Raw genomic sequence first — 17,002 nt, forward strand, 5'->3', positions numbered from 1 at the left:
CTTGGGCAACTTTAGTTGTAAAAGTATTTGTCGTACTGTATCTTTATGTGGTTGAAAAAACTCTTTTTAGAAATGGTATCTTGTGAAAGATTACTTTCTGATTTTTTGCTCAGATGCACTGTCTGAATGCCCAGGGTTTTCTTGAGACTAAAAATAGCCTCATGCTTTCAGGGAGGAGAGAGAAAGAGAGAAGTTGTTTGGTGCTTCCTCTGGCAGCAATCTGTGTTCATTTAGATTACATATTTTACAGAAGTGAAAACCATAATTTAGGTGCTGTTTGACTACTGTTCGCTCATAAATTTCTTTAAAATCCTCCTGTGGGCATGAAACCGTACAGCCCTGCCACTGGCTAAAAGCATATTTGTTCTAATGGCCTGTAAAAATCTGTATACTGCTAGTTGGAGCTAAGCAAGACAAAAAAAAATCCTCAGATTAAAAAAAGATTATTTTTAATGTATATGATTTACTGTGCTGCACCTTTAGACTATTAGCAAATAAGGTATTACCCAATTCATGTTTACCAAGAAGCAATAACCATACAGGTGGGATATAAAGCTTCCTTGGATAACAGTCCTTAGTGATGGAGGAGTATGGAAATTTTCACGTGCAATGCCAGCATTTCTTACAGACTGTTGTTTCTTCCAGATCCGGATGTGCTCTTCCTTGTTGATTCTCTGATATATGGAAAAGAGGACAGTGACATTCTGCTGGTGTGCCCATTGACAGACCCAGATGTGGCAAATTTCACCCTGAGAAGATGTGATGGCAAACCCCTCCCCAAGAACATGATGTTCATTCCCAACCCCCAGAAAGGCATCATCATAAAGAATGTGCAGAGGTCRTTCAAGGGATGCTATCAGTGCTTGGCAAAGCAAAATGGAGTGCAGAAGATTTCAGAACATATATTCCTGAATGTGAGGCCAGGTAATACCCAATTTTCACCACCASGTAGACTGTCATGACTTTTGAGCAAAGGAAGATGATTGAATGTGTTGGGAACAGTTCCTATTATGTCCTGGCCTAGCATTGCTGTCCATGGGAAGGCTGGAGCTGATGTCTAGTGGGGGCTTTTGGGTTCTTCAAAGGCAGCTCAGTTTCCAAACTGGGGAAGTGCTTTGTGGCATCTGTGACCATTACGGGGTGTGCAGGGGAGACCAGTCACTTTAGGAAACCTGGGTTGGGTTTCCTAAAGAAACGCGGCATGGAGAAGCAGGTTGTACCCCGAAACCTGTCCTGTGGCCTGCTGGGCAGTGTTGACTGTTTATGGCCTGGCTGTGGGGACTTTGAGACATTCCTTTCCCCGTGTAAGAAATGCAGGTTGTGCTGTAAGGCTCTGTGTCCCTGAGCTCTGGAGAGGTTTGTGCAGCAGCCAAGGCTGCAGATTTGGATGCCTGGCTCCAGCATCCAGGAGAGCTGGTGAAGGAAGTGATGAAGAGCGTTAAAGAAGAGGGATTTGGGTGAGAGAAAGATCATGGGAGAGCCCAAGGCCCCTTGTCTCGATTTTGCTGGACAAAGACGGTCACAGCGAGCGTGTGGCCAGGCTTGATGTGGAGAGCGTTATCAGATGGGTTGCCTAACATGGTGCTTAGCTCTGCTCTGTTCCTTCGCTTGGCTGTTGTGGAAACCTGAGATTTGACCTGGTGGGACCTTGTGCCCTAGGGGAGGGCGGTGAGTGGGTTTGGAAGGAGAAGCAGCCCCGCTCCTGGCTGCCAAGTGTGTTTTGTTTGGATGGTCACGAGCGTGCGCTTGGGTTGTGTGTTGCTAATCCACTGTATAAACACTCAGGAGAGGAGCGGAGCAGAGGGAGCAGTTTAACAAGCTGAGCAGCTTGGCGTCTCGTGAGGCCACCAAGCCTTTGGTCCCTTCTCCTTTGGTCCCTTCACATTAACTGTCCGCTTGTGCTGGTAGGAGCGCGTCCCACGAAGGTCTGTGCGCGACGTAGACGTCGCGGTGAGGTGCCGAGGGAGAGTCTCCCTCTCCTTCCCGGTGCAGGTTGCGTGTCTGGTGCTTTGCTCTGCTGCTGGTTTGTGCCTGTTCATCTGGCCACCTTGTCACGGYTGAGGTTTCCTTCCGTTGAAATGAAAGTCTCACGTAGGGCGTAGCATGGGGAACGAAAAGCCAGCGTCTGAGCTGCTGTGGTAAATTGAGGAAATCTCTACTGATTTGAGAATTATAGAGAATTCTAATAAGTAATAACAAATTTTGATTAATGAGAATTAGAGGTATCTACAGTGTTGTCTTCTGACAAAAAAGTTCAAGTCAGTTCTTGCTGCCTCTGGTGTTTGTTTTGTAATAAGTGTGGTTTTCAAGGKTTTTTTTTTTTTTTTTCAGGGACAGAGACAGTTTAACAGTTGACTGACATAGCTGGCTTGTCTCTAATGTGGGAGAAGGCAGTCGTAGTATTGAACTTCTTTTACCAGATGACGCCTTTACTTGCTTAATACTGCTGTGACCTCAAATAGCAGGGCGATGAGTTGACATCCGTCAGCCCCCTGACCGTAGGCAAGGGTCAGTTGCCTGCCAGGCCTGTGCCCTGCATGTGTTCTCCATGTTCTCCGTTTTGGAGAAAGCGTGCAGTAACTGGAAGCGTTTACTGAATGTTATCAGCAGCAATACAGTACCACGTGTTGTTGCTCTCAGTGTTGTTTTGAGTTCACCAGGCAAAACTYCCGTCTTTTCTCAGCTTATGACTTAGCTGTATTGGAGACAGCGTTCACCTTTGAAAAATGATATTTTTGTAATCATAACGATGGTGCTTAGACCTCCTTGCTTGAGTTTCTGGTGCAGAATTACAGAATATGTATCCATGAAATGGGGACCTGCTCACCCCCTCAGGCAGTCCAGATTTGTGAGAGAGTGTCAATACCCAGCTCTTCTCCGAACAACGAGGGTCTTTGTGGCTCTGTGACTGTCCTTATGTGTGACTGGTGGATGAGGACACACCGCACATCTGCTCCGGCTTCCTCATGTCTCTCGGGTGCTGCTGGATGCCTGGAGTGTGATTTTATGTGAGCGCTTATGTCTGGAGAGAGGCAACGTGGTTCTTTGTTGTATTCCATGGCCTCTTGCAGCCAAATGAGAACGCTGTTAAAATATGAATGGCTGAGAAGCATGGCATTTTCCTAAGTTTTAACAAGTTTACCTGAGTTAATGCCAAATTATATGTCAGAGGCAGGAAGAGAGTCTGGATTGCCTTATTTCAATCTGTTGCATTTGCAGTTTGGAAGTGATCAGCCTTGCATAAAATCCCTAGTGGGAAGTTCAGTTCTACTAGGGCAAAATTGGAGTCTCATAAAGGAGAAAAAAAATGAAGAAAGGATTAAAAAACAACCAAGCAAACCGTGGAAGGAGCAAAGGAAGAACTAATGAGTTTTGCTGAAATGAGACATGTAGCTATCCAGTTCCCAAATAGTGTAGGCCAGCACTGCTTGACTATTGTCAAAAGACATGTGAAATGGAAGAGTGATACAGCAAGCCCACGGCACTTAGGTTTTGTGGCATAATCCAGAAGGCTGTGACAATCCAGGAGGCTTGTAACCTCCTACATCTCAAGTGACAATGTTGTCAGTGGCCCTGGCTCGGCCACCACTGCCTCTCGTTGAATGATCCTCATGAGCAGAGGTTAGTGATGCTTTTAGAGGTTGCTGTGCTGAAATCCCTGAGCTGCTCCTGTGCTCAAAAGTCCCATACTCTTCCTAGGGACAGAAGTCTTTAAGGTATCTCAGGTGCTTCTCAGTACCTGTTGGACAGTATGTGACATCTACTTAAGTATTTTATAGTCTTAGGAGTTGCAACTAATTTTACTCTGCAGTTTTTTAGTGGCTGCTTGTTGCTGTATTTTTAATTAGAGCACATTATTTTAATAGTTATCATGGAATGAGTGGCCTCATTGATGGTTCAATATTGTTTAAGTTTATTCAGGCAAGTGGCTGAGCTCTAATAAGTGTTATCTAGCTTTAAGCATACTTTGAAGGGGGATTGAAGCAGAAGTGTCCTTGTTATAAAGAGTGCTTGTAATTTGTTAAAGAAATCTGAATACCTCTTGGAGGCCTGAAGTTTTATTGGAAAGTTAATGACTGTTGATTTTTATCCCCCTTGGAAGCTCTGAAGGTGATGAAAAGTAATGCACTTCTAAATTGTGTTTCAGTTCACAAAACTCTTCCAGTCATTACCTTATCCAAAACCTACGAGCTTCTCAAGGAAGGGGAAGAATTTGAAGTTACGTGCATAATCACGGACGTGGATAGCAGTGTGCTAGCAAGTTGGATTTCTCACAGAAGCGGGGTGAGTTCCTTTAATTGTATCTCGTGTGCTGCAGAGCAGAGTAAACGGACTGAGCCTGTAAACATCCACGTGCTTATCTCTCCTGCCCAACACTAGGTCCGTTTTAACTTGCTCTTTCCTCAAGTTCGGTGTCCTACGTGCGGGTGAGGCGCCAGCAAAAACTTCCATGTGCCCTGGGGTGGACTTGCAGCATCGTTGAATGTGGCTGGCAGGGACAGCGTCTGCCCAACAGTTGTCCCAAATTGCAGACACTGAAGTTAGGCTTTTCAGTGTGAAGTTTGGGTGACCTCTGCAAGGCTACCAAGAGCATGGAGTGCCTGCACATCGCCTTGCAATCAATGGGAGCCTCAAGTAACAACACATGGACTCCAAATTGCAAATTCTAGTCACTACCATTAGCAGTGAAATACCTGCTAATTAGTATGGGATGGTGTGCCTCAGGAATAGTAGTAAGCGTTCAGAGTGATTAATTCACTTAAATTACACAGTATGCCTTGCTAACTGCAAAAGTTGACAAAAATGAACCRATGAGCTGGCTACTGTCTGTAATGATAGTGTGAGTTCTGTGTGATTACCGAATTTGATTATTGGCGAGCTGAGTGCTCCAGGAGTGTTTGCTCCTGACTGCATAGCTGCTTTGGAGAAATGGGAGCTAGAGGGAGATCCTGTGCCCTGGTCACCCCAGGTGCTGCATGTTTGAGGTGCAGGCTCCGTATTGTAAAATAGTCAAGTTCCTTGCTGAAAAATAGTAAGAATGGCCCAAATGGCAGCAGATGCTGGCTTGTTTGCAAAATCGCTTTTTAGTCTTCTGGGTATACCATGAAATGGAAATGAATTAAAAGCTCCTCTGAAGGCTCGTTAGTAACTGCTCCCATATAAGTTCCCATGCTAATTGGCCCTTTTTTTTACTGTTAATGGTAGTGACTGGAATACGTAATTCGCAGTCCACGTGTGTATGGAGAAAAAAAAGGCCTCTGTGATACTGTGGTGTTCAGATACATCACATGTCCTCAGGCAAATAGCGAGCTGGAGCCCGGTTCCCTTGGGTTCTGTTTGCCGTGCTTAGCTAATCCGCCGGCTCTGGCAGATCTGCTCTTGCTGAGTGCTCGCTGCTCGAGAAATCCCATGTCACAGCTCCAAGGGTTAAAGAGGTCTAAATGACATGGAGGCAGCGTGGGACCTGCAGATGGGATTTTTGGTCCTGTGCCAGGGTCAACTGTCAATCTTTCAGCTGAACACTTAATTTTCCCCTTGTTTACCCCCCTTTTCTTTGTTGCAGTGTGGTGAACTTGGGGTATTCCTTTTCGGGTTTTGTACTTTATCACTTTTCATTTATGACTAAAAGCCACGAGAAAAATATTTTTGACCAAATAAGTTTGACCTTTCTGGTAAATAGCAGGAGATGCTCTCTATCAAATTAAATTTTGTACTGAAACAGTATACATTAAAATAAAGTTTAAATAGAAGCCAAATTATATTTTGTCCTGAATAGGTCAAAGTTTATATATATATAAATATTCATTTATATATATATATAAAGTAAAAATAGGTCAAAGTTTAAAAAAAAAAAAAAGGAAATATCTAAAAAATATTTTTCCTGTTATGATAGAAGCCATCACTGCTTTTGAAATTACAACATTTGTTATAAGCAAGTACAACCATACAAAACAAACTTCAGTTTGTGATTATTATAGCTCACAAGGAATCAAAACTCTGTGTTGAACAGGTGAAATTTATCTAGGACCTCTTGGCATCTCCAACGTTTGAAATAATAGCACTGGAAAATCATAACAAGTTCAGATCTGGGTTTGTACTAATCAGTGCAGCTTTATTAGTCTTCCCAACCAAGCTGAACTTTCTTGTGGAAACCAAAGTCAAGAGGTCAGCGCACTTATTTTTCCTTTAGTTTCCAGCATGGTTACATAGACCTTATCCTATACAAAGTGTTTTGAGAACAGAATGATGTTTCCAGTTGTCTGTAGGGTTAATAAATMTGGTTTTCATGGACTGAGAAGCCAACAATTCCAGAGGGAAGGTGCCATGTTACATAGATCTCCAGCACTTCTCCCTGCAGCTTGTTTGCAAGGAAAGAAGCACCGCAGAGCAGTGCCATAAAGTGATCCTACTCAAAACTCAGCCCCAGCACCTTAAATTCCCTCTCCCTTGTATTTCTCTGAGACCAGCTGCCATCACTGGAGAATTCTGTGACTTTACGCCCTGCTTTAAAGCAGGCTAAACCATGCTTTAAGATTACAGCCACTTTTTTTCATTAGCTGCAGGTTTTGATTGTTATCAAAGTCAATGTAGAATGGTCATCTTGCATCAAGCCCTGCTGCTGGAAGCATTGCAAGTGTGCATTTAGGGTAGATTTTTGAGGAGGAAAACCAATAAAGAATAAGGGGAGGGCATATAGCTTAGGGAAGGATGTTATCTCTCRAAGAGAGCTGAGCATATACTTGTTTGCATGGAGAGAGTCTAGTGACAGGTTTGTCATGATGGCTTATTATTCCGGTTTAAAGTTATGAATATTAATATAGCAAAGTTATAATTACTTCTATTTTTAATTTATCTAGGAAAGATGCAGCATACACAGTATTTTAGATGTTAATTGTTTTTTACCGACAGATTGTTACAAGCAAAAGCAGAAATTTGGGTGATTATGGATACGAGAGGAAATTAACATTGAACATCCGTTCAGTGGGAGTTAATGATTCTGGAGAATTCACATGCCAGGCAGAAAACCCTTTTGGAAAAACCAATGCCACAGTAACCTTGAAAGCGCTAGGTAAGTTGTTTTTGGAAAAATGTAGTGTTTCTAAGAGTGGGAGGTAGAAAATGAAAACGGTGGGTAGCCTTCCTCTCCTTTCTGAAAGCCTGAACCAGTGAAGTCGCTTATTAAAAGGTTACTGCTGACTGGTGCTGTACTGGGATGGTGCAGTGGTTGCTGAGCTCTGTATGACTGCCTTAATTTCTGTACCCCCTTGCATGCTAATGGAATGTGATATTAGAAGAACCACCCAACAGTGCTTCTATCTCTCTGGTTTGTGTCATCCTTCCTGGTTTAATTTTAAATTTAATCCTGTCTTAATGAAGCAAGTAATTTACCTTTGCTTGGTATTATCCCTACGCTTAAGTAATTTGGCAGCTCAAGCACAAAGCGTATCTTTAATACCTGCATGCTAAGCATGGGAAGTTTCGCTGACATCGACACGTCAGTGATTTTTATGTAGGAGAAACTGTAAACTTATTTTTGCCTAAAAGAATACCATGAGCAACACTGCAGGAYGCACAGGCAGCATGCAATTGCTCCAGCCCTGCCGTAGTGGTGAGTCCACTATTTGTCACTTCCATAGGTTTTGGGTTATGCCCTTGAAAATAGTGAACTCCCTTCCTTTTTGTGTTTAATAACAGGTTTATTTGGACCTCCCCATAAAATTTATGTACTAACTTGGATGACACACTGATATTTAAATATTAAGACCTCCAAAAAAGTGCTGATTTGCTAAACTAATTGGGGAACATGCTGATGTACTTGATTAGAGGCTTCTGAGCAAGTCTGTGTAGTTGGCTGAAACAACTTCAGCTCCTCACCTTCGAAGGACCTAGAAGCTGAAGGAGGTGTAGCTGTGAAATTGCCAGCTTGCTTTGGGTGACTGTCCCTTTGTTCTTTCCTTCTCAAAACTGTTCTTCTCTTGCACAAATATTCCTTTGGGATGGCTTGTTTGGCTTTCCCAAGGAACTTTAAAGAAAACAGATACCTCTGRGTTGTGTGGGTTACATCTTGAGCACAACTCCAGAGGTTTGTGCACACTCAAGGGCTTTGAGTGCTGCACCATTGGAAAGGCRAAGGCTCATAGCAGTGGTAATGTTCTTGGTAATGTTCTTCTCACTTGCTACAAGGGAGACTGAATTCATATTTAAGACAGAGAAACAGTGTTAAGTCTAACAGAATGCCTTTTCTCCAAGGGGAATAATGTGAAAGCTGCCATTRTAAGTGAAGGGGAGTTCTTTACTACAGACATTCTTAGTGCTACAATGTATGCAAATGTGGTCTTAAAATAAGGAGTCACTTTGGAAAGTCTGATGACTAAAATATAATGAGCATAGCATTATAAAAAGTGGAAAATGTATTAGTAGGTTTGTATTTAGTGAAATACAAGGTGTCCGTTCAATTAAAAATGAGAGAAAAACTGAAACCTTTAATTTTCACAAGAATTGTCTCCCACAAACCTCTTATATTTGGCCTAAATTAAAATAAACCATCTCTCTTTATTCCTTTCACCATTCATTGTCACATTTACTATATTTATCTTAACTGTGCCAGCTCCCACAATCATGGAAAATGGCATAAGAACATATGGGAGAGATCCTTGAGATTGTATCAGATTCTAAATTACTGTGGCTTTAATGTTAGCCACAAGATTTATGAGAAATAATGAGTGTAGTGATAAATTTCATAATTCTTTGTTTAGCAGTTGATCTAAGCATAAGCAATTTCTAAAATTCTGTTTGGGTGACTGATAGCATGATCATAAAATTTTATTTGCAGGCTCTTGGTTACAATCTTGATTTAGCTTCAAGGGGAGATTCAGTGTTTATAGAGAGAACAGAAAAGAGATTTGCAAACAAATCAGAAATCCTAGGTTTCCGGATTTTAAACTTTTACTCTTTTTTAATGCTACCTTGTTTGTTTTTTTTCCCTCTTTAGACCATACTTGCCTGCTGCACATTCTGCACATTAACATCTTCCTTCCTCCTCGGAAGCATCTTCTAAGTGCTTTGCAAACTCTGCAAGGCCTGTTAGCTCTAGTTTATATGAGCTGAGGTGACTAGCTGGCCAGTTGGATTACTAAAGCGTGGGCAGAGGCAAAGATCTGAGACTGACTTTTGTTCAGGATTCAAGTTCTTTTAGTAAACATTTTCCTTTGGTTGCACTCTGTCTATCAAGCTGGTAATTCCAGCGAATTTGTGTAAGACTCAAAAAATTGTCTTTCAAATAAGCTAAGACTAAAACTTATTAATGAAACTAAACTCACTGAAATAAGGATGTTACCCCACATGATACTTTGGAGTGGAAGCACACAGTGATAAAAGGTATCTGCCAAATAAAAACCAGAAGACCCAGCAGCAGATGAACAGAAATGCCTTAGTTTAAGGCAGTTGGTGTACAGCCCTATTGACTTAGCATATTTTTCTCTAATTATGGTTTTTAATAGCTTCATTTGTAATGTCATTCTTAATTACACTTGACAAAGTAATGTTAAATACTATATTGACATAAATGATCAAWGTCTCTTGTTCTTGGTGGTTTTTCCCTGCCATACAGTCATTAGTTCTGATTTTTTGGAATAAGAATAAAGATGGAGTAGAATTGAGCATGTACTTGCATTCTTCCAAATCCAAATAAAGGATATTTAGCACCAGAAGATGGAATTATTTCTATTAAAGCACTCAAAGCTGCTTTATGTTCTGTGCCTCGTTACTATATCGAGCTAGTGGTCTTGGTTATAGCAGGTGAGAGTTCAAGTTCTGCTTCCTAGATAAAGTTTCCTGTTTCACAGCTGGATGTTTGATCACTGATCTTTAAGCAGTGTAAATGTGGTTAGGGTTGCTGACAATCCTCTAAATGGCTCTAATACTCCTTTTTTTTTTTTTCTTTTTTTTTTCCCTATTATGGCCATCAGCTAAAGGATTTATCCGTTTGCTTGCAACAATGAATACCACAATAGATATCAATGCAGGACAAAAYGGAAATTTAACAGTTGAATATGAGGCATATCCAAAACCGAAGGAAGAAGTGTGGATGTACATGAACGAAACACTGCAGAATTCTTCAGATCATTATGTCAAATTCAAGACTGTGGGCAATAACAGGTAATGAGAACAATTGTAAGTGCTATTGATTTCCCTTTGAAACAGCAAACGAGACTCTCCTCTGGATAGAGGAGAGTGAAGATGAAGAGAAAGTGAAGTAAATCCTGTAAATCCTTCCCYGCTCCCTTCATCCTGAGTTTGGGATGCAGGGGACACTCCTCTGCATGYCCAGGGTTTGTGCAGAGATTTTGTCTCTCCTTGTGCTTGGTTCCCTCTGTGCGTCTGGGTGTGTAAGGGCAAGGTTTAATTTAGAAAGATATTGTAGTTTATCTGCATTACCAGCTTTAGTGGTGCAAAGTCACCAAACTTAAATTTGGAATAATAATAAACTTCACTGTAATAGTAAACTGTGCCACATGTGTTGTGACTGGTCCACATGATGACGTTGCTGCCCAGTAAGCAAAAGTACAAATTTCAAGTTGTTTGCCTGTGAAGACTCACTCCACTACCAGAATACCATGCTCTGGAAAAAGATTTTATTTATATGTAAATAAAAATGTGTGTGTATATGTATGTATATGTTATTTATATATATTTATATGCATTTTTCTCAGCACTGGGCACTTTTCTTAGCCCTGGTCCACTAGGAATGGAGTGAAGCAGCTAGCACGTGTGGCCTGGGTTGTGTGCCCCAGGTTCCCCCTTCAGCAGGTAGAGGAGCAGGAGGCGGTGGGTGTGCAGAGTCCCTGCAGAGCCTGGTGCTGAGCTGGGACACAGGCTGCCCACACATCTGGACCTGACATATAGGGAATCTTCTACTCCAGAGAACAAACACAGCCCTAGAATGAGTGTCTGCATGGACAGGGTGTGCAGAAGGCAGCACATTAATAATTCACTTAGTTCTCTCTGTGGGAATACCCTGGGCTGATAGGATCACCACACGTTGTAAGTGTCAGTAATGCTTAATTTCTTCTTTGCAGCTACACAAGTGAACTTCACCTTACCCGATTAAAGGGAACAGAAGGAGGCATTTACACATTCTTTGTGTCCAATTCTGATGCCAGCTCCTCTGTAACGTTCAATGTCTATGTGAAAAGTAAGTAAAGTGAACAATCTGAAATATTTCATTACCACAATCATTGTATTTTAYACAACATAATGTATGCACAAGATGTCACAGTGTGGTTCAGCATATGAGAAGATGTCTGACGTGAAGCACACTCTGTAAAATTATTTAAATGTCAAGATATAAAAATGTGGARTACTTACACAGATCCGCCTACTACCCAGCATGACCTTACATTGCTGCAAGTATGTTCCAGAGGTTACTGGAGAACAGATAGATAGTTTATGTAAAAAAAACCTGAAGCACCCAGAAAGACAGTCCCACAAATAAGCGTGTACCATAAACCTCTGGTAATTTAAGGTGGGGTAGGTATACGGCGATTAGCTCTGTAATTTGCATTTCTGGCAGCCAAACTAAGCTATTAATTGTCTTTAATTTGTTTGAGTTAGATGCAGAATTTGAAAGCTAGTCAGGAGGATTATTCAGTTGTGCCTTTTGGCATCTGAATCCATCTATATAATAATGTAGATCTGCATTATTTTAGAGAGTCTCCCTAGCTTGAGAAATGCGCAGGCTGTCGTCTTTTAAGACACACTTTTAAAGCAGGAGTATCAGTCTCAATTCCAAACAGCAGCTCTTCAAGGCAAAATTTCTCAATTCTTCAAGGCAAAAGCTTAACTCAAAAATAAATTAAATGAAACCTTGGAATTGGTGTCTTCTTTAGAAAAGAGAATTTCATGCTTTCAGCAGACAAATATTGGTAGCTACTAAAGGCCAAGTTTAAGAAAAATTAAATCAGGAAGGCGCTGCAGGCAAGCTGGGGAAACTAAGGTGAGGCAGGCAATGGTGCTTTCAAGCCCAGCAGGAGGATCTCTGTAGGAGATAAGTGAATATGCTGCAGATACAGTTCTGTGCTTTTGTGTTTCAGCAGCAATATATCCTTCCCTCGGTGTGGGATTCTGCAGAGGATTGCTCAGATTTCCACATACGTGCTGAAGTCTGTGTAGCCATTTCTGAACTCTTCCTGTTGATCATTGAAGTGATGCTTGTAGTAGATACTTGAACYATTTGGAGCTCTGTAGTTTGGGCCTGGAAATGCTTGGGCTCTTGTTGGACTATTGTATTTCTACCTTGATCCTTGCTCTGCCAATGTACTCATTTGAATTGCAGTGCCTTTTYCCATTCCTTACCTGTAATTTCTGAGTTGAGGGCACTGCCCTTGGCAACAGATACCCTTCACCCCTGAGGGTAAGTGTAGGCCACAGTCACAAGGGGTAGTTCCACTGCCTTAACAGACTAGAGAAGCAAATTGGTAAGCGTAAAGTCTAATTTCTGGTAAGAGATTGCAAGTTGTTGATGGGGCTATTGGTTCCCATGAGGCTGGATGGCGTTTTCTGCCTTGAGGCATCTGTGGAGCAAGGGCTGTGAGTGCTGAGCACCGTGCATGCTCTGCAGCCTGTCCCTCAGCTCTCCCGGGCTCTATCTGCAGCATGCATGGGAGCAGCCTGGGCAGGAAGACCAGGAAAAGCAGTTTTGCCATTCCCAGGTTTCAGTTCTCAGCGCACAGCTCCTTTTCGATAGTTTTTAGGCATCTGCTAATTGATACAAATAAAAGTTCATARTCCCTGTAGCAAACCAGCCACAAGAACATCGTGGTGCAGCAAAAGAGCCAAGGCAGGAGAAGGCATAAATGAATTCCTTCTCCTGAATCATCTGTGCTGACAAGCAGCAGTATTTGCATCTCCTGCCTTCTTCCTTCAGCCCCGGGTCTTGTGACTAGTAAAGGTCCAGTCCTAAAAGGGAAGACATTTAGCCTGGGTGACCATGCACTGCATCCCTGGATGGATTATGGACATTGCTAAGATGGAAAATTTGTTGCCTTCAACCAGAGGGAGAAAAACACACACACAAGCAGTCCTCCTCTTTTCAGTGGCTCATCCAATGCTCATCACTTCGGTATGAAGCCCAAAGTACATAACAGCATAGCCTATTATTTGAAATAGCAACGTAGCTGCCAAAGGCGAGTCTGGTGTGTGGCTGGGTCAGATGCTGATCTAATTGTGTGTTCTGACCTGATGTTGCAGTCGGTGGGGATTTTGCATAAATTGCCAGGATGTGGCTTCTGATGTTTACACATCTGGCTTGGACAAGTAATCAGCAGAAGGTAATCAAACAGGTAGAGCAGGATTTGTAATCAGGAGGAGACTGTCTTCACATAAACAAAAATCGAGGCTGAAGCGTGCTGCGRTCTTGCCTTGGATATAAGTATCTTYAGCAGTTGCACATGCTAACCTGAAACAATACTAAATTGGAGAGAGGGGGAAAAAAAAGGCAGTTAGGCACAGTAAATATGACAAAGTAGGTAAGAAAAGAGCTCTAAAATTAAGAGCCAAAAATAAAATTACAACTTGACAAACAGCATTCTGAACTGAGAATAATTAAGGAATTGTAGAAATCTCCAGAGTGGCAAACTACAATGCGTCGAGGAGAAATTTTCAAACTAGCTTCTAAGTTTAGTGCAAAATAGTGTCTGGGCTTAATTAGAGTMAACAAAATATTGTCTATGCAGGTCTCATACCGCAAAGAGAAAAGCAGTCACAATATTACAGGTTCCCTGAAGCCAAACTCAGCATTTTTTCTGTCATTGGAATATGTAGAGAACATATGCAAAGTCACCGTGATATTATAAAAAGATTTATTCCAATCCGGAAAATGTTGCTCGAGGAAGAAGGTTTCCTTTCTTTGACTGTAATGGCAGACAAGAGCAATTAAATGTTACTTTTGTGACATTTATTTTCCTATGCTAATGATAGAAAAAAGGGAAATTGATAATAAAAAGTAATTAAATTAACAATGTTATCGTACAGAACATTGAGTTAAAATAGGAGCGGCCTCTTACAAATCCTTTTTGCTGCGTTCAGACTCAACATCAATAAATGCTGAGAAGCAGTTAATAAACTTAATGAAATTAGGGGTTTAAGACATCTAATGCCTGATTATGGAGCAGAATATGCATATATACCGAGCAATTTAAAGCAGCATTAAATATTTAAAGGGTTAAAGCCAGAGCAGTAAGCAATGAATAGGCATTAAGAGCCTGCCTAATACTGGGGATAATTAGGCTGTGAATATCATCAAACCTCTTTCAGAGCAAAATCTCTTCCCAGAAGATCATTTAGTGACAGCTTTGCCCCTCTGTGTGCCCGTGTTGCTCCTAGACAGCCGGGGGCACCTGCAGCTCCCCCGAGGAGGACAAGTCCCCGTGGCTGGTGCAGGTGTAACGAGTTGTGTGTGGCCTGAGCCAGCCTAGGGTTGGGCTGGCTGTGAGAACGGCCGCCTCCTTTCACGCAACCCTCATCTCCGCTGTGTTCAGCAGGACACATCAATGTGTCCTGCCATGTTTGGCCCATGCTGAGCTCTCGCTGCCCATCTGAATGGGAGCCGGCTGCAAAGCCGCAGCCACGCTAGCCCCATCCACGTGGCTCGTGAAAAGCTCAGAATTCAGCCGTTTCTAACCTGAGTTTCAGAAAGTCAAAGCGGGCACGTGCCTGGACTCTCACCGTGCTGGAGATGTGCACTACCAGAAGGTCCTGCAGCAGCCGAGTGAGGCTGGCAGCCCGCCTCGACGCTCTGCAGTGTGTGTTTCCTGGGGGTTAGCATAAAACACAACAGGCACATTTAGAAATCAGAGAACACTCCGTTCCTGTAACATGAGTCATGTGTAGAGGGTATGTGATGGAGAGAGAATATATTTTCCTGGGGTCCATCTGCTTTTCCCCACAGTAGTCAGTACAGTTCCACAGCTTTCCAGGACATTAGAAGTCGATCCTACATACCTGTAAATTTATATTAATTGATAATGAGCTTTTAATCCATACCTGCCAGTTGAGAAATATCTTTGGAATATAGCCTGGCTCTTCCATTAATATCTTTTTCATAATTTGAAAGGAAACTAAGGTAGGTATGGGAAATGAGGCCTCTAATTCAAGTTATTCATGAAATAAATCTTCCTAACATTGGTCAGAATTATGTTGTTAGTCCACTTGTTTTTTGAGGAGGTCTRACATAGGACTAATGTCTGCTCAGCCTGTTTTTTTTTTATTCCCTCTGTTTTCCTCCCTTACTCAAAACAGCAGCTCCTCAAACCAGTGCAGCGATAGAACCAGTGCAATAAAGCTTAGTGGGAATCAGCTGACTGAGTTGTTTTGTAAACTCACTGGGCAATTATGAATTATAGCTTAGAAAGCCAGATATATCCTCCCAAATATTAGCTTCCTAAATAAGCAGTGTTTCGACAACTTCGGCATTCGCAGAGCGGTACTTTCATGGGACATCAGTCAGCCCTGCCGTGGGGATGGGGATGGGTTGTGACTGTGGGAATATGTTCCAAGTTTTTGATGTCCTGTGCATCTGTGTAAGTATTAGTTGCATTGCAGTGCTGTTGCTTTCTTTGAGGAGGTGTGATTTGACAGATATAGTACACTTACAACTGTGAAGAAACTGTCCTCCATACATAGTAGTAAAGTCACCCAACACAGGAACCAGAACTGTATTATGGTTCAAAACCACAAAATTCTKTGGTATATCAAGCTCCTTGCCTTTGCTATTCTGAGATTTCCATCAAGCCAAATGCATAGGTGAGGTAAAATGCTCTTTTGAAATCCGATCTAATCATTCAATATAAGAATTTGAATATATTTTCACAAATTTGCAGATAGTCACTGCTAGCAGCGGTGACGTGGAAGAGACAGGMCCAGACACCCTTGAACATGTAAAACTCAGTTCACTTAAGTAATCCCATGGGTTGTAATGCACATAAGTTGCTGAGGGGAAGAACAAATGGCAATGCAAATTTTGCCTTCCTCTGATATATGACTATCATTTGTGTTTATTGCAGCAAAACCAGAGATCCTCACTTTGGATATACTTAGCAATGATATTCTGCAGTGCGTAGCAGCTGGCTTCCCAGCCCCTACCATATACTGGTATTTTTGCCCAGGGACTGAACAGAGGTGAGTTAAGTAACCAGAGTCTCCAGACATTTTTCTAGATGTCATTCATGCAATTTATGATTTAAAACCAGGAGTGTAAAATAGCTTGGTAACAGGTATGCTCAAATATTGCATTACTGATTTTATCAWTTTTAGGTATTGCATTATTTACAGTGGTTTGAGGAGAAGGGAGGAGTATGCTTCATTACTCCCCATTGCATTCGCCCCAGAGGAGGAATAATAACATTTTCTGCTGCGGAAAAGCAAAAGCCAGACTTTCTCTCTGCATTACACCAGCTGACTTTGAAAGGTTTATATCAGTTTGGCCCTACATGACACACATTCTGTATGTAATTTCATGGAGTGACAGTTGCAGAATCACTTGTGAATATGGCTGTTATCTTTTGTTTTATTGTGTAGTGGTGTGATTTTCCACGACACAAAGTAATTAGATTTCTGTTCTATTCAAATGACAGGGTAAACAAGTCTGGAGTTATTAAGAATAAAACTTGATGTCTAATTACCAGGTTTCCAAAAAGATTGTAGAGTTTCCCTGTGAAGTGAATATGTGTGAAGCCTGTTTTGAGGTTTTCTTCAGTTTCCACTGTGATGTTAGATCTTATACTATCAAATCATATATTTCCCACCTACATAATTTATCTTTGCCTAAAATAATTCTTATTTTTCTATTTTTTAATAAGCAGTACAGCTTATCTTAACTGTGTGTTCATGTAGTTGCTACTTAAAAAAAAAAAAGGATAAATACTTTTTAACTAGTCCATGGCCAGTTTCTTAGCAAAAAAAGGTGGTAGGTAGCAGCTTGAAAGAGCAAAAATGTCTGTGTTCT

The 17,002-nt window shown here is 41.6% G+C and overlaps 1 protein-coding gene across 1 annotated transcript in view; it reads left to right on the top strand.

The window, feature by feature from the left end:
- Window positions 1-17,002, top strand: part of KIT (KIT proto-oncogene receptor tyrosine kinase) — a 51,319-nt gene that overhangs the window by 18,179 nt on the left and 16,138 nt on the right. The window contains exons 3-8 of the mRNA XM_026033633.1: window positions 646-924; window positions 4,148-4,284; window positions 6,910-7,069; window positions 9,969-10,158; window positions 11,079-11,194; window positions 16,062-16,176. Coding sequence (XP_025889418.1) covers window positions 646-924; window positions 4,148-4,284; window positions 6,910-7,069; window positions 9,969-10,158; window positions 11,079-11,194; window positions 16,062-16,176 — 997 coding nt within the window. The remainder of the gene's footprint in view (window positions 1-645; window positions 925-4,147; window positions 4,285-6,909; window positions 7,070-9,968; window positions 10,159-11,078; window positions 11,195-16,061; window positions 16,177-17,002) is intronic.

This window comes from Nothoprocta perdicaria, unplaced genomic scaffold (genome assembly GCF_003342845.1).
Source record: "Nothoprocta perdicaria isolate Ctin4 unplaced genomic scaffold, notPer1 scaffold_13, whole genome shotgun sequence".
NCBI lineage: Eukaryota > Metazoa > Chordata > Aves > Tinamiformes > Tinamidae > Nothoprocta > Nothoprocta perdicaria.